General features: G+C 56.2%; 2 protein-coding genes and 1 long non-coding RNA gene across 5 annotated transcripts in view; 2 read left to right on the forward strand and 1 right to left on the reverse strand.

Moving 5' to 3' along the window:
• Nucleotides 1-13,557, forward strand: part of LIMK2 (LIM domain kinase 2) — a 54,588-nt gene extending 41,031 nt beyond the window's left edge. For all 3 annotated transcript variants that reach the window (XM_061385415.1, XM_061385417.1, XM_061385416.1), the window contains 14 exons: nt 308-443; nt 1,120-1,229; nt 1,752-1,940; nt 3,094-3,199; nt 3,485-3,681; nt 4,745-4,931; nt 5,666-5,752; nt 6,384-6,515; nt 6,760-6,816; nt 8,209-8,274; nt 9,136-9,310; nt 9,988-10,043; nt 10,812-10,969; nt 12,120-13,557. In XM_061385415.1, the coding sequence (XP_061241399.1) occupies nt 308-443; nt 1,120-1,229; nt 1,752-1,940; nt 3,094-3,199; nt 3,485-3,681; nt 4,745-4,931; nt 5,666-5,752; nt 6,384-6,515; nt 6,760-6,816; nt 8,209-8,274; nt 9,136-9,310; nt 9,988-10,043; nt 10,812-10,969; nt 12,120-12,264 (1,801 nt within the window). In that variant the 3' untranslated portion in view covers nt 12,265-13,557. The remainder of the gene's footprint in view (nt 1-307; nt 444-1,119; nt 1,230-1,751; nt 1,941-3,093; nt 3,200-3,484; nt 3,682-4,744; nt 4,932-5,665; nt 5,753-6,383; nt 6,516-6,759; nt 6,817-8,208; nt 8,275-9,135; nt 9,311-9,987; nt 10,044-10,811; nt 10,970-12,119) is intronic.
• Nucleotides 13,558-14,693: 1,136 nt separating this feature from the next.
• Nucleotides 14,694-25,282, reverse strand: PIK3IP1 (phosphoinositide-3-kinase interacting protein 1). Its single transcript, XM_061385421.1, has 6 exons — nt 25,200-25,282; nt 24,152-24,268; nt 23,941-24,060; nt 22,880-23,074; nt 22,706-22,784; nt 14,694-16,264 (listed from the first exon to the last, which is right to left on the reverse strand). Exons 1-6 carry the CDS (start codon nt 25,267-25,269, stop codon nt 16,060-16,062), a joined length of 786 nt encoding a protein of 261 aa, XP_061241405.1. The 5' UTR covers nt 25,270-25,282; the 3' UTR covers nt 14,694-16,059.
• The window catches only part of LOC133229106 (uncharacterized), a 42,580-nt gene continuing 32,047 nt past the window's right edge, over nt 16,261-26,793 (forward strand). Inside the window, exons 1-2 of the long non-coding RNA XR_009730481.1 lie at nt 16,261-22,622; nt 23,440-25,649. This is a non-coding gene — a long non-coding RNA (uncharacterized LOC133229106). The remainder of the gene's footprint in view (nt 22,623-23,439; nt 25,650-26,793) is intronic.

Genomic DNA, 26,793 nt, shown 5'->3' on the forward strand with positions numbered 1-26,793 from the left:
CTTCTCCTCCTGCCCTCAATCTTCCCCAGCATGAAAGTCTTTTCCAGTGAGTCTGCTCTTTGCATCAGGTGGCCAAAGTATTGGAACTTCAGCTTCAGGGTGAGTCCTTCCAGTGAATATTCAGGGTTGATTTCCTTTAGGATTGACCAGTTTGATCTCTTTGCAGTCCAAGGGACTCTGAAGAGTCTTCTCCAGCATCACAATTCAAAAGCCAAGAGGTTTCTTGACTCTTATCAAATTATCAAATTTCTCCAAGGGCTTCAAGACCCAGAAAGGTTTAGGTTTCTGTTCTTGCCTTGCTCTTCAGGTGTTCTGAATGCCAGGATTCCCTCACCAACTGGTACTATGAGAAGGATGGGAAGCTGTACTGCCACAAGGACTACTGGGGGAAGTTTGGGGAGTTCTGCCACGGATGCTCTCTGTTGATGACGGGGCCTGTCATGGTGAGTGCATCCCTCCATCTCTGCCCCCTCCGTCGTCAGAGTTCATTGGCAGTGCCTCCGGTTCCCTGTGGCCATTCACCTTCTGTCTTCCCGTCAGCCGAGGCCTCTCCCTTTATTTATTCAGTCACTTAACAGATGATTTTTAGGACCTATTAAGTGCCAGATGTGATCCGTCTCTCAGAGACTTAACAGTCCAGTGTTGGGAGGGCTGGGCAGGCAAGGAGGGGAGACGGTGAGATGGGATGGGGCCCTAAAGGGGAGCATGAGCCTCCCTCCTGGGGCTGATGACTTCTGGGGGCCTGTGCCCATGGCTGAGACCGAGAGTTTTTTTCTTACAGTCTCAGAAATGACAAGGAGGGACTTCCCTGCTGGTCCAGTGGTTAGGACTCCTCGCTTTCACTGCCAAGGACCTGGATTCAGTCCCTAGTTGGAGAACTAAGATTCTGCAGGTCACATGGTGTTGACAAACAGAAAGAAAGAAATGACAGAGAAGCACCAGTCCAGCCCTTTCCCTGGAAGCTCTGGGACGGGGTGGGCCAAAGTCAGCGATGACTGGGCAGGGATGGTCTGTAGAGCCCTGATGGGAGGCCCCTCACCCACCCCGCCTCCACTCCAGCAACAGTGCCAACTTGTCTCCTCCCCACGTCTGTCCACCCTGCTCCCCACCTGCCCACAGGTGGCCGGGGAGTTCAAGTACCACCCAGAGTGCTTCGCCTGTATGAGCTGCAAGGTGATCATCGAGGATGGGGACGCATACGCCCTGGTGCAGCACGCCACCCTCTACTGGTAAGATGGTGGCCCCGTGTCCCTCCTTCCTGACAAGGGTGGCTGAGCGGGCGGGGCAAGTGGCAGTGTGAATTGTGCAGGACTGCTGGGGTCTCGGCGCGCTGATTGTATTCCTGTCACAGCGATGGCTCTTGACCAGCTCTGAAAGCTGTGAGCGAGATAATGAACGTCTCTGCCTTCTCTCCGTACCTAGTGGGAGAATAAGCATACTGCCCTGCAGGCCTCCCAGAGGGAGATGATGGCTGGGAGGGGACTCTCGGAGAGGGAGCCCAGGATGTTAAAGGCAAAGGCCCCTTAGAACTCAGCCCAGCTGCCTCGGTCGACAAAAAAAGTCAGGCTGGGGCCCAGTTCTTACCTTGAGTCAGAGGCAGAGAACCCAGCTGCTCATTGTGAGCGGCCAGCTGGAATCGGGCAGGGCAGTGAACGTGGGGCTATGCGCTCTGTCGCTGGAAGGCTCATCGTTGCTGGGGGCTTCCAGGTGGGGCTCCAGGATCTCAGCCCCCTTTCTGCTCCTCCCCGCAGTGGGAAGTGCCACAACGAGGTGGTACTGGCACCCATGTTTGAGAGGCTGTCCACAGAATCCGTCCAGGACCAGCTGCCCTACTCCGTCACACACATCTCCATGCCAGCCACCACCGAAGGCAGGCGGGGCTTCTCTGTGTCCGTGGAGAGTGCCTGCTCCAACTACGCCACCACCGTGCAAGTGAGAGAGTGAGTGCCTGGGGTGGGGGTTCTGGAGCGGAGCACACAGCAGGCCTTGGAGCCCCAGCATCTTAGCAGAGCTCTGCATCCACATCGCGTCTCTCCTTCCTGGGCTCACTGTGCTGTCACCACGCCTAGGCCCTGGCACTGACCGCCCTCATCCCCCACCATGACTGCTTCCCGCCAGATACCTAACACCAGAACCGCTTACCTTTCACGGGTCAAATTTCCATCATGTTTGCTCTTTGAAATTATCTGGCTTGGTTATGTTTGTTTATCATCTGTCCTCCTCAAGAGTTCCCTGTGGAACTTAGTCTGGTTCTTTGCTGCGCACCCAGGGCCTGGAGCAGTGCCTGGCACATAGTGGGTGCACATGGATTGTTGTTTCATTGGTTGAGTGAGTGAATGGAGGAAGGAGAAAGAGGTAAAGACTCCATGCTGTGTCCAGGCTGGCGACCAGATGAGGAAAGGGTCTGTCCATCTGATACCAGTTGTGAGGCACTGTGGCTCCCAGCCCTGTAGACGGTGATCATGTGCTTACTGTGTGCTGGGTGCTGGGTGCTCACAGCAGAGCGGGGTCCTGGGGCTGGGAAGTCAGAGGGAGGTGAGGTCTGCTCTAAGCCCGAAGCTGTGTTCAGGACAGAGGTGGGGGTCTGTGGCTGTGTCTGGTATAGATTGGGTGGTTGGGAATAGCCAGAAGGGGCCTGTTAAGTCACAGAGAGCCTGGATCATGAGGATCCAATGGGTCTCTTGAGGGATTTAAGCAGCAAGGTGACACGACCAGGGGAGCGTTTTAGAAGCATGCTGCTGTGGAAGTGGGATGGAAGAAGGGCAGGCCTAGAGGTACAGAGACCAGTTAGCAGGCTGATGCATGGAGCAAGAGACGGGTGTTGGTAACCATGGTGATGGAGCATTCTTCAGGACGTGAGGATTGGGGGGCAGTGAGGGAACTCCCGAAGCGGGGAATGCCGTCTAGGTTTCTGGCTTAGGCCTCTGGGTGAGTGGGGTGCCTTTCACCGAGATGGGGTGGAGCCTCTCCCTGAGTGGCCTGGGCCTGGGGGCCAGTCGGGGCCCAGGGCCTGGTGAGCCCTTCCTGCACAAGTGAAATTGGTCAGGCTGTCTTTAAAGATGCCTCTGCCCTGCCTTCTCTCGTCTGGCCCAGGGTCAACCGGATGCACATCAGTCCTAACAACCGAAACGCCATCCACCCTGGGGACCGCATCCTGGAGATCAATGGGGCCCCCGTGCGCACGCTCCGCGTGGAGGAGGTACCTGCCATGTGTCCTGTGGGGTGTGGGGGGGCGGACCGTGAACAGACCCTCTTTGTCTTGCCACTGAGCCTGTGAGCACTGGTGACCCCCTCTGTCAGCCTGGCTTGTTCCCAGGGCAGCAGGGATGGCTGGCCATGTTGGGGAGTGCCAGGCTGTGGGCAGAGGGCACGGTGTGGCCAGTGGCCGCCAGAGGCCACAGCGGGCTCTGGTCCTCTGGCCTGATGGTGGGTGGCCCACGATGGGATGCCCTGCGGGCCTGCCTCACACTGCTCCCGGCTGCAGGTGGAGGACGCCATTAGCCAGACGACCCAGACACTGCAGCTCCTGATTGAACACGACCCCGTCTCCCAGCGCCTGGACCAGCTGCAGCTGGATGCACGGCTCTCTCCCTGCGCGCAGAATGACAGACACGCGCACACCCTCAGCCCCCTGGACACCAAGGAGAACCTGGAGGGGACACTGAGGAGACGCTCCCTGAGGTGCCCCGTCCCGCCCTGGCTCTGTGCTGCCCCACGCCCAGCTCTTGGACTAGTGGAGCTGGCTCTCTGAGGCCAGCAGAGTTAGGAAGGGAGCCAGCTGGCCGGGAGTGGGCAATGAGGATTGTGCTGACCCAGCGCCCCCCCGAGGATAACAGTTCATAGCCAGGGCCCATGTGTGATCTGACCCAGCTGTCTGCCAGCTTTCCCTAGAAACCAGAGTGTAGTTGCTAAGTCATGTCCGACTCTTTGCTACCTCATGGACTGTTCCCTGCCAGGCTCCCCTGTCCATGGGATTTTCCAGGCAAGAATACTGAAGTAGGTGGCCATTTCCTTCTCCAGGAGAAGCCAGAGGGTCAGGCTTTGTCCACTGAACTCTGAGCTGGGCAGGAGGCAGCGGTGCTGGATCCCAAAGGGTGGCAAGGCCTGTGGGGGAAGCGTAGGGTGCCGAGGCTGGACACGGGGCACAGATAAGTGTAGATAAGGACGTTGACAACCAGAAAGCAAGAGATGAATGCACGAGGGGGGACCAGAAGTCCCTTCTTTAGGAAGTCAGAGTGACAGTCACCAACCATTGGCTGCTCTTTAAAAATGTCATAAACAAAGTGGCTTTTTTGCTCTAAAAATCATACGCACTTATTAAAGTTCAGGAAGTACAGGCAGGTACTACAGAGATGTCCCATTTGCTCATGTTTTGGGTGGTAGTAGGCTGTTGCTCTAAGCCAATCGGGGCTGTAAATCAGGCAGACCTGGAAGGTGGTGGATTCCCATCGACCCATCGACAGTGCTGCCAGCTGGTGGAGTCTAGTCCCTCACTCTGGGTGAGAGGTGCTCAGAGTTCCCGCTTTGCGGGTGATTTTCCCATGCTTACATAGACTCCGGATGTCTGCCGCCCCCAGACAACACCTCTGTCCAATGTCAGAGTCCCCCTCCCCCGTCCCAGCACCCTGACTGCAGAGGTTGGAAAGACCAGGGTGGCCCTGAGGTTCCTGCCTCAAGGCTTCCATGCTGGGTCTTTGAGGGCTGCCCTGTCCCCACCCTCATCCCTTCTCCTCCTCCTCTGCAGACGCAGTAACAGCATCTCCAAGTCCCCTGGCCCCAGCTCCCCCAAGGAGCCGCTCCTGCTCAGCCGTGACATCAGCCGCTCAGAGTCCCTGCGCTGCTCCAGTAGCTGCTCACAGCAGATCTTCCGGCCCTGTGACCTGATCCACGGCGAGGTCCTGGGGAAGGGCTTCTTCGGGCAGGCCATCAAGGTGAGCGCCAGCTCTGCCCCTGTGCCCCCCAGCCCTCGAACCCTCCTCTGGGGATTTTCACTATTTGCCCTCCCAGGCCACCTGAAGGCAGCGTTGCTGCTGGTGTGAGCTTGGGGGACCTGGAGCCCCGGGTGGGATGAGGTTGACTGTGGCCCCCCCATCTCTGGTCAGTGAGTGTTTCTAGGTGCCCAGAGGCCTCGGTGTGGGAGTGGCTCCTGCCTCCCTGCTGAACAGTCTCGGGGACTAACCTCTCTCTCTCTCTCTCTCCTCCTCCTCCTCTGCTGAGAGCTGGGAGGGGGGGTCAGGTAAGCCATGTGTCTCAGCCTTCGGGGCCATGGGGCTGGAGAGCTTCCTCCCAACCCCCCCAGCTCCCTGGTGCATGTCTGTGGCACTGACCCTCTTGCCCCCCAGACTCCTGTTCCCCGAGAGACACGCTCCTGGGTCAGATGACCAGAACCCTTGCTTGGCTTGGCAGCACCCCTCCCCCTGCCTCCCCCCAACACGCCCCTTTTGTGGGTTCTCACCTCTCCTCCGTGCATGCCCAGCTCTCCGGGGAGGAAGGTGTGCTCCCTTCTGAGGCCCTTGCTGTGTGTTCTGCACTTGAACTGTCAGTCTGATCCGGCTGATGACGTCAGCGTGTCCTCCAGGGCATGGGATGGCCAGCGACAGATTTGCGCACAGTTCCCCAGAAGGGCCTCTGTTCTCTGCACTAGTGACAGTCACCCTCCTTTTAGGTGACGCACAAAGCCACGGGCAAAGTGATGGTCATGAAGGAGCTGATCCGGTGTGATGAGGAGACACAGAAGACTTTTCTAACTGAGGTAAGAAGCGGGGTGGGGGCTAGGAGTTTGTGTCACTGTTGAAAGAGGAAAATTGATACTAAAGAATGACTTCAATCCCAGCTTTCAGCACCAAAAAAAAAAAAAAAAAGATGTGAAGAGGAAGCTTAGTTTGGAGTCGTCACTTTCTTTCTGCCTGCCTTTCTTAAGGCAGAACAGACCATTAGAGGAATGTCCCTGCCCCCCCCGTAAATGACGGCACATTATTTGTACAAAAAACACTGAGGACAGCACGAACTGGTACAGTGAGCTGTGCTTCATGGAGCTCGTGGAGTGTGGGGTGAGCGCAGGCGCTTTGGAGCAGCTCGACACTGGACACCCCGCCAGGCCAGCCTGGCACCTTCGTGTCCTTCCCCACCGCCCCACAGGGTGCTGCCCTCCTGGTCTCCACCTCACTCTGGGGCCCTGCCTCTCCAGTTCCCCAGATGTAGCTCCTAGAAAGGCAGGGTCCCAAGCACGAGGCCAGGGAGGCTGTCCCCATCCACGTGGGGCTTTCTTCCCCAGCACCCGAGACAGGAGGGGGAGACACGGGGCACATGTGTCATGCTTACTCCCCGAGGGAGGGGGTGAGGAAGAAACCGGGCCCCGCCCTCGTGGCCTCCCCGCCCTGCAGGTGAAGGTGATGCGCAGCCTGGACCACCCCAACGTGCTCAAGTTCATCGGCGTACTGTACAAGGACAAGAAGCTGAACCTGCTGACGGAGTACATCGAGGGGGGCACGCTGAAGGACTTCCTGCGCAACGTGGTGAGCACAGCACCCCCAGAGTCCCTAAGAGCCTTGGGGGGGTCATCAGTGGGGCCCCTGTGTCACCACTGCTCTGGAACCACAATGATCAGAGAGACCTGCTGCCTTACCTGCAAAGGGCCATTTTGGGTGGGACTGGGCACAGGCAGGGAGGGTTTACTGCAGATCACGTTGACCCACGGGGCCTGGACCACCAGTAGAACAAGGCCCACCGGCCTCTGACGGGCCTTCCTCCATCCTGCAGGACCCGTTCCCCTGGCAGCAGAAGGTCAGGTTTGCCAAAGGCATCGCCTCTGGAATGGTGAGTCCTGCCGACAGCCCTGCCAGCAGAGTGGGTCTGGGAGGAGCTTGGACAGGCATCTGCTGAGGCTGGTGTGTAGGTGCTTAGTAGGGGTTAACAGTGACCAGAGGGGCTGACATTGAGGAGGCCAGAAGGAAAAGGCAGGCACACACCGTCTTGGAGGCAGGTGGCACAGGAGAAGGGTGGGCACCCCCTGAGGAGGGGCGCCAGGCAGGTTGGAAAGAGTTCCGTGGGCCTGTGAGCGGCTCCAGGAGCCCAAGGGAGGGAACTGGTGTTGCGGGGAGAGGGGCGGGTTTCTGCGTGGGAGGGTGGCTCAAGAGCCAGAGGCGGAGGCCTGGATGGGGAAATAGCAAATACAGACTGGTTTGGACACATGAGGGTAGGAAGAGGGAGAGGTTGAAGTCAGAGCGCTGAGATAAGAAGATGCGGCACGTACACACAGTGGGGTATGACTCAGCCGCGGAAAGGATGGATTAGGCCGTTCGCCGCCACGGACGGACCTAGAGACTGTCACACTGAGTGAAGTCAGTCAGACACAGAGAGACAAATATCATATGATACCGCTTATGTGTGGACTCTAAAACAGTGGTACAAATGAGCCTGTTCACAAAAGGGAAGTGGAGTCACAGATATAGAAAACAGACTCATGGTTGTCAAGGGGGAAAGGGGGAGGGATAAACCGGGAGGATGAAATCAACATATATACACTACTATATGTAAAGTGCGTCACTATTAAGAAGGCACTGAGGAGTACAGGGAAGTCTCCTCAGTACTCTGTAATGACCTGTATGGGAGAAGAATCTAAGCAAGAGTGGATATGTATATGTGTCACTGATTCATCCGCAATACACCTGAAACTTCACATAGCATTATAGATCAACTACACTCCAATAAATTTTTTTTTCCCTAAGTGAGAGCACTGAATGCTAACCAGTAGATCACAGGGAAAGTGTAGACAGAGAGGGAAATGTGTGTTGGGAGCACAGATCAGCTGGGCCAGGAGGTGGCCACTTCCCCTCTCCCAGCAGGAAGGATCCAGGGTGGCTAAAGCCAGAGACTGGGAGGGGGTGGCCTAGCTCTGAGTAAAATAGGTTGGGGGGTGCTCACTGGGCCCAGGGAGTCGGGAACTTCAGGACAGAGCAGCGCCTGGGTTGGGATCGGTGAACAGAGGCTGCTGGGCAGGAGACGGCAGCAGGGAGAGGGGAAGCCCTCGGCCTTCTGTTGACACCGGGATGAGGAGTGACAGCAGGAGGGCCCTGGAGTCCAGCTTGGGTTCTTAAGCTGGCGTGGGGGGTGGGGGTGTCCTGGGGGAAGAGCAGGTTTTGGGGCCCCCGAGTCTCAGAGTCAGCCGATTGACTGGCCATGGGCCTCAGCTCCTACCTCTTGTTCCAGGCCTATTTGCATTCCATGTGTATCATCCACCGGGATCTGAACTCGCACAACTGCCTCATCAAGCTGGTACGTGCCCCCAGGGCAGCCCTCCTGGCTCCCTTGTTGCCAGCAAGACTGCCTGGCCCCTCTGGCTTTAGACCAGAGGTATCGCCTCAGGCTTCTGTCTGCTGGGGGATCCCCATACATGCAGACAAACCCCACCTCCTCCCAGTAGCAGCCTTTGAAATCCTGTGGTTGGAAAGGACTTGAAGTTCCTCAACTGTTTGTAGAGCCCTGTCACTTTTCCTGGTTTTGCCCCGTGTTGGGGGCAGCAGCTCCCCAAGGACCCCATTTTGCAGCTGTGGCACCTGAAGCCTCAGCCCGAGGCTACAGAGCTACTAAATTCACAGGGAGGGGTTTGGGGCCAGCCTCCCTCTCCCCTGCTGGTCAGCTCTGCTCGCTACAGTGTTACTCCTGTTGACTTGCAGTGTAGCTTCCTGGGTGTCCACTCACTGGCCCTGGCCATGCCCTCTGGACTCACACCAAACAGTCTTAATCCCTTTTCCACATGACTGCCTTGTAGCTATTTGAAGAGCTTATCTCCCCTTCGCCCCCCACCCCCACGGAAGGCCTGTATCTTGTCTTTTTCTGTCTTATCCTGGTTCCAGCTTTAAATCTTTCTGAGAACAAGGCAGGACGAGAAAAAAAGCAAAACGAAATCCACTGTCCTGTCTCTTGGGTTCCACTCTCCAGGTCCCAGGGCCTCTGCTGAGAACACCCTCTAGGTCTGGGGGTGTCTGCCATGCAAAGAGTGCAGACTGAGAAGACAAACACCACCATCAAGACCCCCCTTGGTTATACGCGTCTTCTCTCCTCCTCTTGGGACTGTCCTGTCCCCGTCCGGTCGTCCCCCGCCCCCCAGGGCTGACCTGACCCTTGTCCTCTCAGGACAAGACCGTGGTGGTGGCTGACTTTGGGCTGTCACGGCTCATAGTCGAGGAGAGAAAGAAGCCCCCCGTGGAAAAGGCCACCACCAAGAAGCGCACCTTGCGCAAGAGCGACCGCAAGAAGCGCTACACGGTGGTGGGGAACCCCTACTGGATGGCCCCGGAGATGCTGAACGGTCAGTCCTGACACCCCGGAGGGGAGGTGGGGCCACGTCTTGCAGCAGAGCCCCAGGGTGTGTAGACCAGGTACCCGAAGCCGGGGGTGCACGGTTTTCATCCCGTGCCAGACTGGACCTCAAAGACGCCTCCCTCCCCGAGATCAGGCCTGCAGGCTGGCTGGCGCCCCATCTGGGGCCCACGCTGAGGTCTGACCGCGGTTCCTGTGCCCCAAGGGGTAGCTGAGCGCTCAGGCACTTTACTGCCTGTTCTCACTCCTTGCTGAGAACTGAGGTGTGCTGCCCCCTCGTGGCTAAGGCGCAGACCAGCCGGAGATGCTGGCCAGGCCTCCTGAGCCAGACAGCGCTGTGAGACTGCAGAAGTGGCCCGCTGCAGCCGTTTCTGAGGTCTCCAGCCAGAGAGTGCACAGGAGGCAGTGCCAGAGTCCAGGTGCATCCTGGCCCAGTTCTCTTTCACTATCCCGTGCGGCTTCACCCTGGGCAGTGTTGTTTCATGAGACCTCTCTGAGGCTGACTGGTTTTCAGACGGGGCCTGTCCCCACAGCCTTAGAGGCACCCCCACAGAACCTCTCCTAGCCCTGGCTCTTAGCTCTGACCTGACCTGGCTCCAGACGCAGTGCAGAGCAGAGACGGGACCAAACCTAACAACAGCCTGCTCTCCTGTGTTTTTTGTGAAGGAAAGAGCTACGACGAGACGGTGGATGTCTTCTCTTTTGGGATTGTCCTCTGTGAGGTGAGCCCCAGCACGGAGACCAGGCCTGAGGCAGCAGACCTGGCAGCCCGGCCCCCGCAGTCGAAACGGGGGCTCCTCCTCCTAAGATGCATAGTGCCACAGAGTCAGCAGGAGCAGAGGGCCGTGTCGGTTATCACGGGTCTTTGGACACGTTCGAGTCTCACTTTTAAAAATATCGTTCACTTAACAGAAATCAGTTGAGCATCTACTGTATGCAGAGCCCTGGGCTGGCAGCAGAGGGCTTCGGACATGAATCAGATCCAGTGCCTCCCTTCTCAGGGCCCGAACTCCAGCACAGGGCAGGGCGGGGCTGTGTGGAAGCAGCCCCTCCAGAGGCTGGTCACGGGCGTCTTGCTTCTGTGCTGAGGCTCCTCCAGATTCTCTAGTCAGGAGACAAGCCTGCATTAGCAAGATACGGAGAGACGGGAGGGGGCAGCCCTCTCAGCTGGGTTTTTACTTCCTTCCTCTTCTGTTTATTTGACTGCATCTGGCCTTAGTTACAGCACGCAGGCTTCCCTCGAGGTGCAGCACGCAGGCTCAGTGGCTGCAGCACAGGGCTTAGTTGCCCTGCAGCATGTGGGATCTTAGTTCCCTAACCAGAATTGAACCTGCGTCCTTGCATTGCCAGACGGATTCTTAACCACTGGAGCACCAGGGAAGCCTCTGCCTCCCGCTTCTGACCATCCCTCCTGTCCTGTTCCCGCACCAGCACCCCCCTCCCCCACCACATGGCTGCACCGTCCCTGACCACTGTCTCTCCACCTGCAGATAATCGGGCAGGTGTATGCAGATCCTGACTGCCTGCCCCGAACACTGGACTTCGGCCTCAACGTGAAGCTCTTCTGGGAGAAGTTTGTCCCCGAAGAGTGCCCCCCAGCCTTCTTCCCCCTGGCAGCCATCTGCTGCAGACTGGAGCCTGAGAGCAGGTTGGAGTCCACGCCCCTCGCTCAGCCCTCATGGTCCTGGGATGCTCACCCCAGTCCTCAGCCATTGCCAAGCCTTTCCCAGGCTCGCAGATGTGGCCATCAACCACTGAAGCCACCTGACGACCCTGACGTGTCAGTCAGCAGGGAGGAAGACGGGGGTTTTGTAGCAAGTGACCCAGAGACAGCGTTAAACTTTAACAGCAGGAAATTCACCGAAACCTATATACCATGCTAACAGTGTTTTCAAGTTTCCATATTCCCATGTCCAAACACATTTTTTTTAATACAGTTATCTTAAGTAGAGAAAAGTTTGACATTTCGCTTTGCATTTTTGTCACTACCCAGTATTCCAGATTATCATTTCTGTTGACTGTGAAATTCACTAGGAGACTGTAGGAACATACATGCGTAGATGTTCAGGTTTTTCCAGTTTGTCCTTATAGTAGGTATTACAGTGAGCATCTTTATGCATTAGCCAATTTTTTCCTTTAAAGAAATCTTCTTAAAATTATCTTTAGTATATGAGAACATGTATTTAATATGTGAGAAAGACACAGATGCTATGGAAAAAGTACTCAAGCCAAGCAAAAAGGGTTGTTCAGGGTGCAAGTTACCACCATCTTTAAGATGGTGCTCAGAGTAGGTCTTGCCAAGAAGGTGACAAGATGTTTAAGCAAAATCAAGGAGGAGATGGAGGAATGGACCTGAGCTGTCTCCAGGGCAACAGGAGCCAGGCATTCTCTTTCTCTTTGGGGTGAGCTGCCAAGACTGTGATAAGCCCCTCCCGGGGCAGATCCCATCGATATGGAAACGACTTTCAATCTCAGGACTGAAAGGATCTTTAAAAGGGCACTTAGTCCAAACCTACCTGTGATGATTGCGTTTTCTCTGAGACCTGGCAGGGGCTTTTCTCCTCCTGTACTTCATTTTCAAGCTGCCCCTTTGAGCCAGACCCTCCTCTCCCTGTGTTACCACCTCTCGTCTTTGCAGCAGCCTGTGCAGTCTATGACCTGAGGCACACCAAGGTTAAGGGCTCGCCCAAGGTCAGACACCCAGGAAGTGGTGGAGCCACAGGCCTGGGTGCCTTCTTTGCCACCTCACTGCCCGCCCCTACCCCCATGACTCACCTGTCTCCTCCTCCTCTTTCTAGACCGGCATTCTCCAAACTGGAGGACTTCTTTGAGGCACTGTCCCTGTACCTGGGGGAGCTGGGCATCCCACTGCCCACAGAGCTGGAGGACCTGGACCACACCGTGAGCATGGAGTACGGCCTGATCCGGAACCCGCCTCCCTAGCCCTGGCCCAACCCCCTTCTGGGGGCATCCCCCAGCCAGCACTGCCCCCTCTGCACCCATCCCTGCTGCGGGCAGGGCCGGCCAGGCCTCCTGGGGATCGGCAGCTCATTCAGAAGCAGGACTGGCCATCCTCCTACGTCCCCGGAGGCAAGCGGGCACAGCACCAGGGAAACGTCCCCACAGGTCCTGGAGCCCGGTTACTGTCTGTAAATCCCACACTCGCCTGGAAGCTGTGAAGAAAACAAACAAAGCCTGGTCCCTGAGCCAGGAGGAGTCTGTTACTCGTGACCACTCGGGAGCGCCCTGGCAGTGGATTCCCAGAGGCCCCTGCTGACACTGACCAGCGCACCCTGGACCTGCTGGGCAGGCTCCCGGGTGCACCGCCGGCGGGCCCTGACGCCTCTGGTTCGGCCGGTGCAGGAGGACTTCTTGTGGAGTGTGGCAGAGAGTGCGGCTGTCCGAGGACCGGAAGCGACCGCGGTGCTCCCCGGCCCTGGCGCGTCCCTCCCTCCCCTGGGCAGCATTGAGGGAGTGGGCTGTAAAGCGTCTCCTGGTCGGTTTGTGGTGGGTCCGGCCAGGAGTCAGGAGCAGGGCTGGTTTCTGTTCGCCTCCTGGGCCCCGGGGCCCCATAGGCTCGAGGCGGAGCCTCCACTTGTGTTCTCACACTGAGCTCCGGACTGGCGGGGAGCTCGTGGGCGCGTCCCTCCTGCCAGCGACAAGCAGTCACCCGCAAGCGCAGGTGGCGGCCAGCGTGAAGGAGAGGCCCTGCCCTCTCGGAAGCCCTGGTGTCCTGGCTGCTGTCCTTTGCACGCTCACGTGCGCTTCATCCAGGAGCCCAGGCTTGTGCGGGGCGGGCTCTGGAGGACACTGGTTAGTGGAGGCCCAGCATGTGGGGTGTGAGGTGACCCTGCACCATATTTGCTAAGTGAGGAGTGGGTTTGGGACCTTACTGCGGTGTGTGTGGTTGTGCTGGGGGCGGGGGCGGCTGGGTGACGCGGGAGAAGGCGGTTGCCGTTCAGACTGTCTTGGTGTTGTACCTGTGGGGGTGATGTGTGAAACGCTGTGCACAGACAGACCTGATGAGCTGAGGCACTGGGTGTTGCCTCTGGCCAGTCTCCTTGCTGTTGACGCCCTGCTCAGGTGTGGAGTGTGCGAGCCCTCGCCCTGGGCTCCCGGCAGCAGGGAGGCCAGCATCGTGCAGCTGGTGCTGCCTCGGTGGTCCCCACAGGAGTGGGGGTGGTGGGCCCAAATCAGGCCGCGGAGCAGACCAAATAAATTAAGCAGTTAACATGACTGATGGTGCGGAGAGTGAGAACGTGACTTGCGGCCTGGTTCAGGGACACGCACATGGAGGCTGCAGTGGCCACTTTGAGGCCCCGCCCATGTGACCCCACAGCAGGGGTTCGAGTGCTCTGACCCCACCTCCTTACACAGACACCCGCCTGCTCCAGGGGACGTGTGCAACCCGGAGGCAGCCAGGCCTCGGGGCAGGTGACCTGCCGCCTCCCAGCCACGCCATCCCCTCAGGCCCACCCAGGCCCGCCCTCCGACATCCGTGCACTCCCACTGCCCAGCCGTCCCGGAGTCCTCTCTGCAGGGCTGGGTGCCACCTTAACAGAGGGAGGAAGTGTGTGCTCGTCACCCCTGCCCCTGGTGTCTCCTTCCAAGAGCTCAAGGGGAGACCTGCTTCTTGCGTCCGCACATGGGGCCTGTGGGGTGCCAGCTGGGCCAGGTGATGCGATCTGGCTCGCGGGATCCTGGGCACAGCACGCATCCACAGACCCAAAGGTGCTTTCTCCCAAAGCTGGCTGGAGTCGGGGCCAAGATCTAGTTCCTGGAAAAACACGTGCTAGGGTGCCCCTTGCTGGCAGCAGTATAGAGTGGTGACTGGATACAGGCAGAGGTTGCCCTGGGTGTTCCTAGAGGCTAAGAACCTGTTGTGAAATCCTTGCTAAAAAGCCCCCAAAAAACTGCCGTTGGTAGCTTCTGCTAGAGCTCTAGGAGTCACCCTGCGGGGACCTCCCTCGGCCCAGAGCAGCTCCTGGGAGCCCATCACCCCCTGCACACCCATCCCTGCTTCGGCTGCTGCAGCCGTCCCATCCCCCAACCCTGTCTCCAGCCCCTCCCTAGCCTCTAAAGAATGCTGAGGGGGAGAGGGTCTGCAGTGACTGGCTGCCCCCTGCCATGCTGCACAGCGTCTTTCCTGCAGCTTCGACCCGAGAGGCTCTCCTGGTGATGACGCTCCAGTTTCCAACCACCTGGCTGTTGCCCCTGGTGTGGACCAAAGGGAAGGACAGACAGCGGAGCTCGCCCTGCAGGTGTTGACAAGGTAATCAAACACTTCCCAGCTTTTAAGGAGGAGTGTCCTGACACCCCACAAAAACTTGGCAGTATGGGTTTTTTTTTTTTAACGTTGAGTCAAATGCAGAGCAATTTCCTGCGCTTTTATTCGCAGGTGTCAGAATGAGGTATATAAAAACATGTACACAGAAATGCTTTTATAGAAAAGTAGAAACCGGTAATGTTCTCTGCATCATGACCAACAAGAGACCCCCCGAGGCCTAGGTCCCTCAGCAGGTGACTTCTGGGAACAGCCTGCCCGAGAGACAGGGCCCCACAAACCCGGCCTCCGTGAAGGGTGGTGGCAGGGCTTTGGGAAGGAAGCTCTGCGGACAGGTTAGCTCTGCTGAGGCCCCGGAGTGTGCCATCAGGGCCTTGAGGCTGACTGGGCCTTGAGGCTGACTGTACTGGTAGCTTCCTCTTCAAACCGTAGTGTCACACCCTTCAGGCCCCCTCTGTCCAAAAGGCGTCAGGAACCCTAAGGTCCCTTCCAATAGGTCTGTGATTGTTTCACAAGTTAGGGGTCGTGACCCTCACCCTGCTTCCCCACAGGAAGGTGCTGGTCCTGAAGCCTTCCATCACCTCACCTCCAGGCGGGTCTCCGGGGTTAACCTCCGAGCAGCAGCTCACGAGGCCCCGCCCACAGCATCATTCCTGCAGGTCAGCTGGCTGCTGTCTCAGCCCTGAGGAATGCAGAGAGGTCACTGTGCACCCTGAGAGGAGGCTGTCGGGGGTGCCCCGGGCCCGCTCAGGTCCTGGGGGCTGAGGCAGCTGTGACCCCTCGCCCTCCTCAGCGGAATGTTCAGTGCCGTTCTGCCCTTCCTCTCCTTTGGGAACAGAAAGAGCCCTGGGGCCCTGGGCCCGGCCCGCAGTCCTCAAGGCACATCGCTGCCAGCAGCCTCTGCCTAGATCCTGTTCTCAACCCACAGTGCTGACTTTCGTACAGACTCGTTTCCATTTCTCAGAAATGGTCAGTAGGGGACTGCGTCCCAAATGCTGAAAAAACCAAATATGTTTTTTAAACACCGCCTCTCGACCTACGTGACCAGAACTGTGAATAACAGCACACGCCACTGAGACCCACAGCGAGCACGTGGGGAGGCCGAGGCTGAGGCCACCTTGCACAATGAAGCAAAGGGGAGCTGGGGGAGCCCCCTGTCCATCCCTGGTTTGGTTCCGGGGCACAGGAAGCCCCTGTCACAGCGCTGCTGTGGGGGCTGCTGCTGTCCCCATCCGTGGGAAAAACCCTGCTCCATGGTTATGGAGAGAGAGCCTTGGCAGGACCCTACCCAGCCTCGCTCTCAGCCCACAGTGCCACCTGCTCCTGTCTTCGGGTTCAAACAGAAAAAGTGGGGGGTTTCAACCACAACAAAGTGTAGATCCTCCCAGCTGTGGAGGGGGGTAGGTAGTCCCGCACCAGTGTCTGCAATGGGCTCCTGCCCATCGTGGCAGGGCTCAGGCTCCTGGAGTGCCCGCCTGGCCCATGAGGGGGGCACTGCCCTCCTGAAGGTCGACTGGAGTCTGGCTGGCGTGGACCACAACCGTCTTCTCATCCACGATCTCGCAGGTGGGGTTGGTGAAGGCAGACAAGGGCAGGGTGATCCGCTGCAGCTCCCGCTCGCACACTTTCTGCTCGTGCTGGGCTTTCAGGTCCTTGCCCCTGGCAGGAGAAGAGGGAAGAGTCGGGCTGTGCCTCCCGCACGGTCTGCTCATAGGCCAGCACCCTGAAGCTTGGCAGGGGCTGGCCGCAGTCACAGCCAGGCAGGGCTGTTCTGCCAGACTACCTCAACTCAGCAAGGAGCCCCTAAACCTCGTCTGTGAGATGGGGGTGACAGGAGCACAACCCTCACTCAGCTGCAATGGGGCTAATGAAGATGGTGGGGACAAAAGAGACGCTTAAAGCAAAACGGAGTTTTGCTTTTTCAGCCCAAGGCACCATGGGATCCAGAAAAACCCTCAGCCCTCACCCATAAAGCCGTCCAGAAAACTGACCTGACCATCCTGTTCTGAGATGCCTCATCCAAAGTCTCAGAAGGTGTGAGCTCTGACTGGAAATGGGAACCATCCCCTCCCCGGAAGGTGTGAGCCCTGGCTACAAAGAGGGACCATCCCCTCCAAGTGCAGTGGGCAAGGAGCCTCTGCAGGCTGCTTGGGTCGACGGGAAACGGACACAATGACCATGGGACCCCTGGGTGTTCACAGGCCTTCTCCTGGTACTCCGTGACCCAATCAGGCTGAGGTGTTAACCCCATTTTATTCACATGAAGTGCTCACTCCATGCTGAGGGCTTGACGTGCATTACCGTACTTCATTCTGAACCCAAACAATTAGGTGTTATCATTCATTTCATAGATGAGGAAGTAAGTCCAAAGAAGCTGAACTCTCCAAATGACACGGTGGGCTCGAGCCCAAGTCTGTTGGACTCTGGCTGATGCTCAAGAGAAGTTCTGACCTTATCAGGATCACCCCCACAAAAAGGACAGGGCAGGGCCTCACCCACCCAGTCTTCGGCTGCACATGTCGGGTCCACCCCACTGGGCCGGCCACGCCCACTGCAAGCCAAAGGGTGTGGTGTGCGCCTGGCACATTGCACACCAGAACCCAGGTCAGCATCCTTAGCACAGCAATCAGACACGGCTCAGCCGTCAGAGGAAATCTTCCCGGAAGGAGCCCATCCTGAAGAGGCCCTGAAGCAAGCAGCTGAGGGATGACCTGGTGCGGCGAACAGGCCTGCCTCAGAGTCCCCAGGGAGACAACCGAGAGCAGACGGGTGACACAGCTATTGCCCAGGGAGGCGCAAGGACAAAGATTCCCAGAGTCACAAACGCTGAGGACGAGGGCACTGGAGGGAAAGGAGCAGGGGCCTCCTAATTGCCTTTAAATCAACCAGTTCTCCACCCCTGGAGCAGCCCAGCCTGGGCTGTGTGACACGGCCTTGGGGAGCCTTGGTTTCATCATCTGTGAAATGGGAATGATACCTGACTCCAAATATGATGATGAAAGTGAAAGTGGAGTCACTCAGTTGTGTCTGAATCTTTGCGACCCCATGGACTGTAGCCTACCAGGCTCCTCCGTCCATGGGATTTTCCAGACAAGACTACTGAATGGGAAAGCATTTCGAAAACCATGGGACTGCTATAAAGCTCACAGGGGGCTGTTGCGATTTGCCCTGAAGGTGATGTGACTCACCAGGCAACGTTATCTTAATCTGGGTTCCCACAGGAACTCTCCTACTGGACAGCCAAGGTGAGTGTTGTTTATGTGACCCCGACCACTGCCCTCCGCTCTAGGCCTTGAGCTTCATCATCCTGTAAAACGGGGAGCCGGACTTGAGAACCTCCAGGGCCCCTAACATCCTGTGAGATCCTGAGCATGACGTGTGCCCCGTGCACCCCTGCTCCTCACTGTTGGGTCACAGACAGCATACCTGTGCGCTCATGCCCCCGACTAGCCCTGGGTGGCCAAGTCTCTGCGTGTAAGCCTTGCAGCTCCTGCCATCCGCATCGGGCTCCCCAAGCCACAGTAGAGGAGCTCCCCGAGCCCCTGGAGGGGCTGAGGAGGGCCACGGGGACACGGCTGCCTGGAGCAAGCGCATCCCCACTCATGGCCCGAGGTTCGCTCTGCCTCTGGGCACTTCTTGGTCACGGCTACTGCCACACAGAAGAGAACACCTCTACCTCTGGCATACAACAGAAAACTACAGTCTGCCCACGTCAGGAGAAACTTGGAAAGTCTGGATTTAATTCTATTAAGGAAGAGTCCCTTGGACTGCAAGGAAATCAAAACAGTCAGTCAAAGGAAATCAACCCTGAATATTCATTGGAAGGACTGATGCTGAAGCCCCAATACTGTGGCCACCTAATGCGAAGAGCCAACTCGTTGGGAAAGCCCGATGCTGGGAAAGATTGAGGGCAGGAGGAGGAGGGAGTGACAGAAGATGAGATGGTTGGATGGCATCACTGACTCAACGGACATGAGTTTGAGCAAACTTTGGGAGATAGTGAAGGACAGGGAGGCCTGGTGTGCTGCAGTCCACAGGGTCGCAAAGACACACGACTGAGCGACTGAACAAGAGGGAGCCCGCAAACAAGCCAGCAGAGAACCAAAGGCCATTTACAAAAGCAGCAGAGTATGTGCCCAGAGCCTTGTGCCAAGGCCCGAATTTCAAAACCTAAGGGGCTGGAGGAAGAAGGAAAGCAGGAACTCATGCTTTCCAAGGACCCACTAAGGTGCCAGGAAGTGGCCTTCCCACCTTCCACCCTGAGAAGGGCCACCTATGCACCGGCTGGATGCCGCACCCTTTATACGTGCGTCATTTTTGTCTCATTTCCACCCAGCACTGCGTGTCATCCACATTTTACAGCCGAAGAAACTGAGGCTTTCCTCAGCTGCCTCCTTTACCAAGCATCTGGCTGTGGTCAGCCGGGCTGTTGATAACGGTCAGGCTACGTCATACACAAGTCTTGGGGGGGAGAAAAATCAATGTGGATTAATGGGGCAGAGCTGGGCTTGAAGCTCAGCCAAGGGTAAACGTAAGGAGCAGGTGCCGGGACAAGTCTGGATGGCAGTCTCTTCCATTTAGAAGCCTCAAAACACACTCAGCCCCACATGCCTCCTGCTAACGGCGCCTGTGAGTCCTAGAGGTGCCAAGGCAGCCCCCAGCTCCTTCTGGGGTCTCAGAGAGGCCACCAGCATGGCTGTACTGACCGTCAGGCAGCTCAGCCCCTTCTCACACCTATGAGGTGGGGGGACATCCAGGCTGTTGTCTGACAGCCAAGAAAGAACAAAAGACTCATTCACTAACTCAGTTCCTCTCCTGGGCGGGCTGAAGCGTTGACTGACAGTTTTCCCCTTGCCTTTTAATCAGAGCCAGAGCACAGACACTGCGCTCGGGGCAGTGAGCTGCAGGCTGGCCACCTGAACCAGAAAACCAGGATAAAGGCCCACCAGGCTGAGCCCTTGCCCGCTCCCACCTGCCTCCCTTCCTCCCCTGAGAGGAAGCCTGGTGCCTGCCCGCCCCTCCCAGCCAGGGGAAAACTCCCTCCCATTAGCCTCCTGGCCCTTGGAAGGGTTCAGGGCTCGCAGGAATTCTATCCTGACTGCTCCAGGGTCAGGCCTGGTGGCCGGGCTGGCCAGAAAGCAGGAGTGCACGGAGCTGCTGTCTTTATCTGACATCCGCCTGCTGGGTGATAGAGGCACCCAGGACCTCCTTTAGGCATCACAGGCTGCCTCAAATTATTGCGTAACTCTGAGCCACTGCTCTCGTCCCCGTCAGAAGTGGCGCTGTGCCACACTGCTGCTCAGGACAAGTTCTTCAAGGCAGCCAAGGTCAGGAACACCAACTGTCTGCCCAGACTACACTCATTTGATCGTCACAACAGACCTATGCGGCATCTATTAGGATCTCTGTTTCAGGGACAGGACAGCAGAAGTGGAGAGGCTCCACCATTTATTCACGCAGAGGGCGGATTTGGGATCTGAACCTAGTACTGCCTGCGGCCCACCAAGTAATACTGTCTTTAGGAAACGTTTGAGCTGGGCAGCTCATCGCTAACCTGCCCCCGTGCTATTTTACACATGAGGGAAGCAGAGAAGGTAAATGACTTGTCCAGTGTCACACCCAGAACTGCTCACAGTTCCAGAACCAGATCCTTTTTCTTTTCACTTTTAAGCCCAGCTGTTATAGTTTGAAAGTTTCTGTTTTATTTTGAAAGGTTCTGTGCGTGTTCACCCAGTCGTGTCTAACTCTTCTGCAATCCCATAGACTACAGCCTGCCAGGCTCCTCAGTGCATGAGATTTCCCAGGCAAGAATACTTTGCCGTTTCCTCCTCCAGGGGATCTTCCCAACCCAGAGACTGAACTTGGGTCTCATGCATTGGCAGGAGGATTCTTTACCACTGAGCCAGCTGGGAAGCCTGCACTGTCTTATGCACTCCAAAGCAAATTGGCATGAAGCTCCTGAGCCTTGCTGGACTTCTGGGAGACACTGGCAATCCTTATTGGCCATGTAGCTTGGACACACCGCTGAACTCCTCTCGGTCTCAGCTCCTCGCTGTGAAATGGTGTAAAAGTGGTCCTTCTAGTGTGGTCCTGCGGCTTTGGTGCAATCGTCAGGGAAGGACACTCAAGTGGGTCTTAAGAAAGTCTAGGTGGCTGTGGTGGTTATTTAACCTGACTGGTGTTCTGCTGTCTCCATGTAACAGTTAAGGGTAACCTGGGGTGGGCATGGGTGTGCATGAAGAGGGGGCACAGCTCCACGGAACAGAGGAGACAAGGAGGTGCAGAGAAGTGGAAGGACCTGTGCTCCACAGTACTTCCAGGACACTGTTCTGTGACTGGGGAGAAAGGGGGCTGAGCGCTTGCCTCCAGCCCACAAGCCGTTTCCTGTGGGCTGTGCTTGGGGCACTTTTGCTGAGGAAAGGGGTGGTCCCGTGGTTAGAAGTCTGGTGACTCGGTGCCTCGCCCTGAGATTACAGGAAAGTAAATATAGGCTCTCAGGGCACTCCCATGACAGCCTACAGGAGCAGATCTAGAAGCAAAAGGCGTGGCTTCCTCCTCCGGCCTGAGAACTGAGCTCGCGATTAAGGACGTTTAGCAGTCAGTTCAAGCACCTGGAGGCCTGGACACTGTCACAAGACCGGAGGCAAGCCCAGTGCTATCCAGTGGCTGAAGAGGAAATATTTCAACAGCTAGACTCAGCCAACACGGTTTGGGTCTGAGCTGCGAACTGTAACCAGGGCCTCCCCATCATTCCCCCTAACTCCCTGAAATGACAAACAGGTGCCCCTAAACCTGCCCCATCCACTGTCGTGCTGAGGGCAGCGACCTTATGCTAGGGGACAGGAGACCCTCTCAGGTCAACACTTCCCCCCTCTCTGAACCTGTGCTTCCTGAATCACAGAAGATCAGAGAAGCAATGGAGCCTGGAGAGCACAAGTGCAGTGTGCCCACATTTTACAGAAAAGAAAAACAGCTATAGTTTACTGATCTCTTTCTTTGGGCCAGGCAGTCAAGAGTCTCAGCGACAGCCGTGCCCTGGAGTAGGAAACAGAACCACCCTGCCCAAAGTCACACAGATTGCTAGTCACTGGCAGGACTGAGACTGAGCTCCACCGAATGCTAGGTGTGTGACCTCAAACAAGTCTCAGTTTCCTTATCTGTAAATATCATTGGCCTTATCAGGGGCGATTGTGAGGACTGAGTTAAAGCACACATATCATTTGAAGCAGTACCTGGCCTTTAGAAATACTGCTGCTTTTACTGTTATTATTCTTACCAATATGTCCCCTTTTCCATCTGTAAAATGAGACTGACTACATCACTCTAGAGACAACTCGATTTTATTTAATACTGGGTGACCCACTGGGGCTGTGGTCCTCACCACTGGAAAACGCAGGCCACTACATTACTTCCCTTATAGGAAGCCTTCCCAGACCACAGAAAAGAAATATCACAGATACTCAGGAATGGAAGTCAAATACCCTGATTTTTGCCCAACGTTTTGCAAATAATCTTCCCAGAGTCAACCAGGGCACAACTTGATTATCATCATGCACTCCAACTCGCTTCCTTCCTCCTGTCCTAGAGGAGATCCCACTGCTTATAGCTCAGGACATTCAAGCCCCAACTGCAAAAGCAGTGGCTGGGAACCTTTTCTAGGAGCAGATTTTTATAACTCACAGAATTCAATCTCCCAGTCCCTGCAATGAGAGCCCAGCCTCATTTCTGAAAGGCCACCCGGTTCCACAGCAGACATGCTTCCACACCAGACAGCAGGGAATGTCGGTGTCAAGAGAGCTGGATGTGACTCCAGCCACTCCCAGGCAGTATAACCTTGAGCAGGTTACTTCACCCTTCTGATGAAGGCCTCCTCACCTGTACAACGGGGAATAAGAATCCCTACCTCATCATGCTTTCTGGGTGATAAGTAAATGCACCAAAGAAGAGGGTTTGTCCAAGGCCACCTGGTGAAAACTAGAACCAAGTCTCTGCATCCAAGACCTCACTTCCTTTACAAGTAAGAATGCCACAGAGGAGTCTGGTTTGACTTTGTGTACCTTCCTCTCCTCTCTCACCGAGCCCAGAAAAGAAGCTACTGACCTCTTGTAGGTGTAGCCAAGGACAATTCCAGCTCCAATGACGACGATGATCACCATCATGGTGATGCCCAGCACGTAGCCTGCCAAGGACAGGACACAAGGTTCCATTAGCTCCACCCCAGATAATCAAATATTTCTCCTTGAATTTCACAAGGACAGAGGCGGGCAGTCATACCCAGTGTTCCCAGGTCCTTCTTCTCCTTGGAGTTCACCCGCACTCGTTGGCTGATCCCAATCACTGGCTGCACAGCTGCAGCCTCGCTCCGGGCAGGCAGGGCATTGGCAGGAGCAAACACCTCATCTCCCCCTGGCACTTCAGCGGCCTCCTCAGTTTCTGTTGCAGAGGTTGGCAGGCCCTGGGAAGTGGTATCTGGAGGTGAAGTGGGAAAACAGCTCTCATCAGAGAGTGGCCTGAGTTTGGGGGAAGCTGAGTGGGCCCACCTTAGAATGCGCTGTACACACTGAAATCAAGACCTAGGGGCAAGATCTGGCCTGAAGGCTGGACCACAGCTGGAACAAGACAAAGAAGGCTGTGAGAATGGGCCTCACCTGCCTCCCATGTCTTCATATTCTCAAATTCTTGCCGTCTTCCAAGGCCCAGCTCAGCTCACCTCCAGGGGTACCCCCTCTATGCCAAGAGGCAATGCGTAACTCCTCTAAACAGCTCGCATTTGCTGAGCCCACGCTTTATGCCAATCCCTATATTACATGCTAACATATCCCATTTAATCCTAGAGAATCGTCCTTGCTGCCCTGGGAGCCATAAGCTGGACTCTAGAGTCTAAGAAACTTGGATTCAAATCTGGACCCTGCCACTGCCTTTGGTAAGTCGCTGAACTTCTCTTTAATCTTAGATCCTCCAAACTGGGTGCAGGGGGGCTGTGAAAGAGTGCCTAGCACACAGCAGAAACTACACAAACCGGCCCGTAAACACCGAGGGGCGAGCTAAGGGCGTGGACCAACAACACACTTCTCCGGGGCTCCCCCGGCGCGGAGCTCGGCCGAGGGGCGGGGCCTAGCCGCCCACAGTTGTTTACTAGGAGCTTGCGGAGAATGAGCTCATTCCGGGCGGCGGCGCCGGCCAATGAGCTTCGGGTCCCGCGGCCTGGAGACAGCCCTGGCCAATCGGACGGGGCGGGGCGGGGCGGGGCGGGGCCGGCCGGTGTCGCGCGGCCGCACGTGCGCGGCGGGTGTTGCGACAGCTCCTGGGAAGCCCTGGGAGCGGGGTCTGGGTACCTGGGCAGCGCAGGTCCTGGCAAGGTCGCTTCTCGGGAGCTCCAGCCTCGCCGCTGACGTAGCACCAGGGCCCGCGTGGGTCCTGGTCCGGGTTCCGGCAGTAGCTGTGGTTGCCGGCGCCTGAGAGGGGAGAGAAGGCACCATGGGTCGGGGTTGGAACACGGCCTCCGCCCGCCCGCCCGCCCGCCCGCCGTCCGGGACGGGCACTCACCCGACTCTGGGGCAAATGCCAGGCCGCTCTGCGCGTCCAGCCAGTTAAGGCAGCTGTGGCCCGGCGCGGGGGAGGGCTGATCTGCCCGGTACAGGTGGCCGTTATCCCAGAAGCAGCCTATGAGGAAGAGGAGCCCCCCGACAGGACACTGAGTGGCGGACAGGGGAGCCCGGGCCCACCCCTCCTGGGAGACCCTGCCCTCACGTGGAAAACCCCGCCTGCCTCGCTGGGCTGTAGTGAGGCCGGAAAGAGAAGGGAGGGCGGGCGAGTGAAGAGCCCCTAGCCGGTGCCCGGCCCCCTCTGCTCAGTGTTGGCTTTTTTCTTTTCTTTTTTAAGCCGGAAAGCACTGCACAAGTGCAAGGGGTTGTTGCTCTGAAACTTGTGACCACTTTGGAGGAAGGTGCGGGGGAGCCCTGGGTTCAGGACCGTCTGTGGAGACGGTGGGAGTTTTGGGTCAGGGGGCGGCAGGACCCCAAATCCATCCGTGTGTTGTCATTCTATGTTATATAAACTCTGGTGTTCTTGTCTCCGTGGATGAGGCCACACTTTCACAGGCAGCATTCCCTCCCAAGAGAATCCTACAAAGGCCTTTATATCCAGTCAGGCAAAAGAGAGCCTCAAATGGAGGGAACCTGCCTAATTGCTGCCTGGATGTGACTCCAAACTCCCACTCCCCTCAGCAGGAGGGCCGCAGGAAGGGGCTGGGTAAGGAGGGCAAGTGCTCTGGAGACAACCTGCAAAGCCCCCCGAAAAGAACAGGACTTAGGAGTGGGGGAGGTGAACCTCCAAGTTCCATCCACTCATGAGCCACCGGCAAGAAAAAGAAAAGAGAAAGTGGTTACTTGCCTTTGTTCTTAATGGCAAAGATGGAGCTGCAAGCTCCAGGCAGGGAAAGGAGAAAGAAAAAAACAAAACCAACAAAGCTTTCATGGGACAACAGGAAGCTGCTACAAGCTCCGTTTCCTGTCGTGGTCCTGCTTGGAAAATAGGAAGCATCACCCTTTCTGCTTCATTAAGTTGCTGCAGAAAGGAAAGATTGTAATCTCACCTCCAGATCCATAGGCTTCTGCCAGGAGCATGTTGCTGACGAGGATTGTTCGCACCCAGGCCAACAGCATCCTCACCTCCTTCGTCCTGCAGGTGACTGACCAACCAGAGTCCAGCCGGGGTCCCCCTAGGCGGCGGCTCTGCCTCCCGTTCCCAGCCTTGCAGTCAGACCTGCTCTTGTTATGTGCTTCTGGTAAACAGCCTCTCTTTAGAACTGGGAGCTTCCAGCAAGCTTGCTGCAGCGAGGTGGTTTTTTTATTTTTCCGGCTGAAAGGCGCCCCCTGGGTCCTAAGCCTCCTATGCCATGCTCATCACTCTGCCCTGAGTCAAGAGAGGAACTCAGCCAAGCCGAGAGAGGCAGAAAAGTTCAGGTCGTGCTTAGCAGTGGTTCAGCTTGAGACATGCACTGGCTGCATCCCCGGGGCCTTTCATCTCTTCTGTTTACATTTGTGTGAGTACATAAAGAATAATTTTGTCAAGAGGCATCTCTAGGGGTTGGGGGCTCAGGGAGTTTGGAATTATAGTCAGTAAGGCAGAACCACTTAGGGAGAACATGTTTGCTACACAACTTGGAGGAACTCAAGACTGGATGGGACACAGATAAGAGAATCCAGGTGGAAGCAGCTCTTTATACCCGTTCTTGAAAAAAAGAAAAGGGCCTTGTGGTTTATACATGTTTATAAACACTGACTCTCTCTTTTTTTTTAAACAGTGTAACTTTGCCAGAGTCATATCAGTCACATTCTTTTGCTTCTCTTTGGGGCTTGGGAGCGTCATATATAGTAGGAGCCCACTAGGGGTCTCTTTAGTTGGAAAAATATGTCCTGCAGACATTGGGACATTTGCTCAGCTGTGTTTAATAGCCTGGCCTCTCTACCAGCCATGAATTCATATAGAGGAAGTTAAGGAAAATGGTTGCCCTTTCCTCACCCCCACCCTGTGGGAAATCCATCTGCAGCAATTTATATCCATTATTAAACCTCACCACATCCATACGCCTGAAACCTTTTGGAGTTAGGCAACACGGCCCTCTTCCTGTCTGGCTGGCAGCGCCTGTTCCCAGGCAGCCTCAATAAACTGAGGGATGGAGCAGAGTGATTCGCCAAGACTACCTTGTGACTCAGGCGAATCTCAAAATAGAAATGGGAGACGGTTTCCATCTGAGGGCTTGCATCTTGCAGGCAGTAATTTAGGGAGGAGGGGAACAAAAAAACTTTACTATGTAAGTTTCAGAAGTTTTCTCAAGGAAGAAAGCTAATGTTAAGCCAACTAATGTGAAGTGAATCTGAATTCACTCAGATTCAGACGTGGAAAGGGCAGAGAGATGAATTGAGTTGACTGTAGAAGTTCGGTGACACTGGGTTCCGTCCACCCATCAAATAAGACACATTGCTTTGTTTGTGCAATTGCTCTCCCATCTACACAAGCTTCTGGTCCTCTGACTCCTGACTTGGACTGGGAATAACAGACATAAATACACTGATATGCCAAATTTTTATACTTTAATAATTCTAACATATTCAGGGGTCTTTTTAAAACACTTTTAATTTTACAAAAATTTTAAGAACCTCCTATAAGTACATGTTAGATAAGGT

The sequence above is a fragment of the Bos javanicus genome, chromosome 17 (genome assembly GCF_032452875.1).
Source record: "Bos javanicus breed banteng chromosome 17, ARS-OSU_banteng_1.0, whole genome shotgun sequence".
Taxonomy (NCBI): Eukaryota; Metazoa; Chordata; class Mammalia; order Artiodactyla; family Bovidae; genus Bos; species Bos javanicus.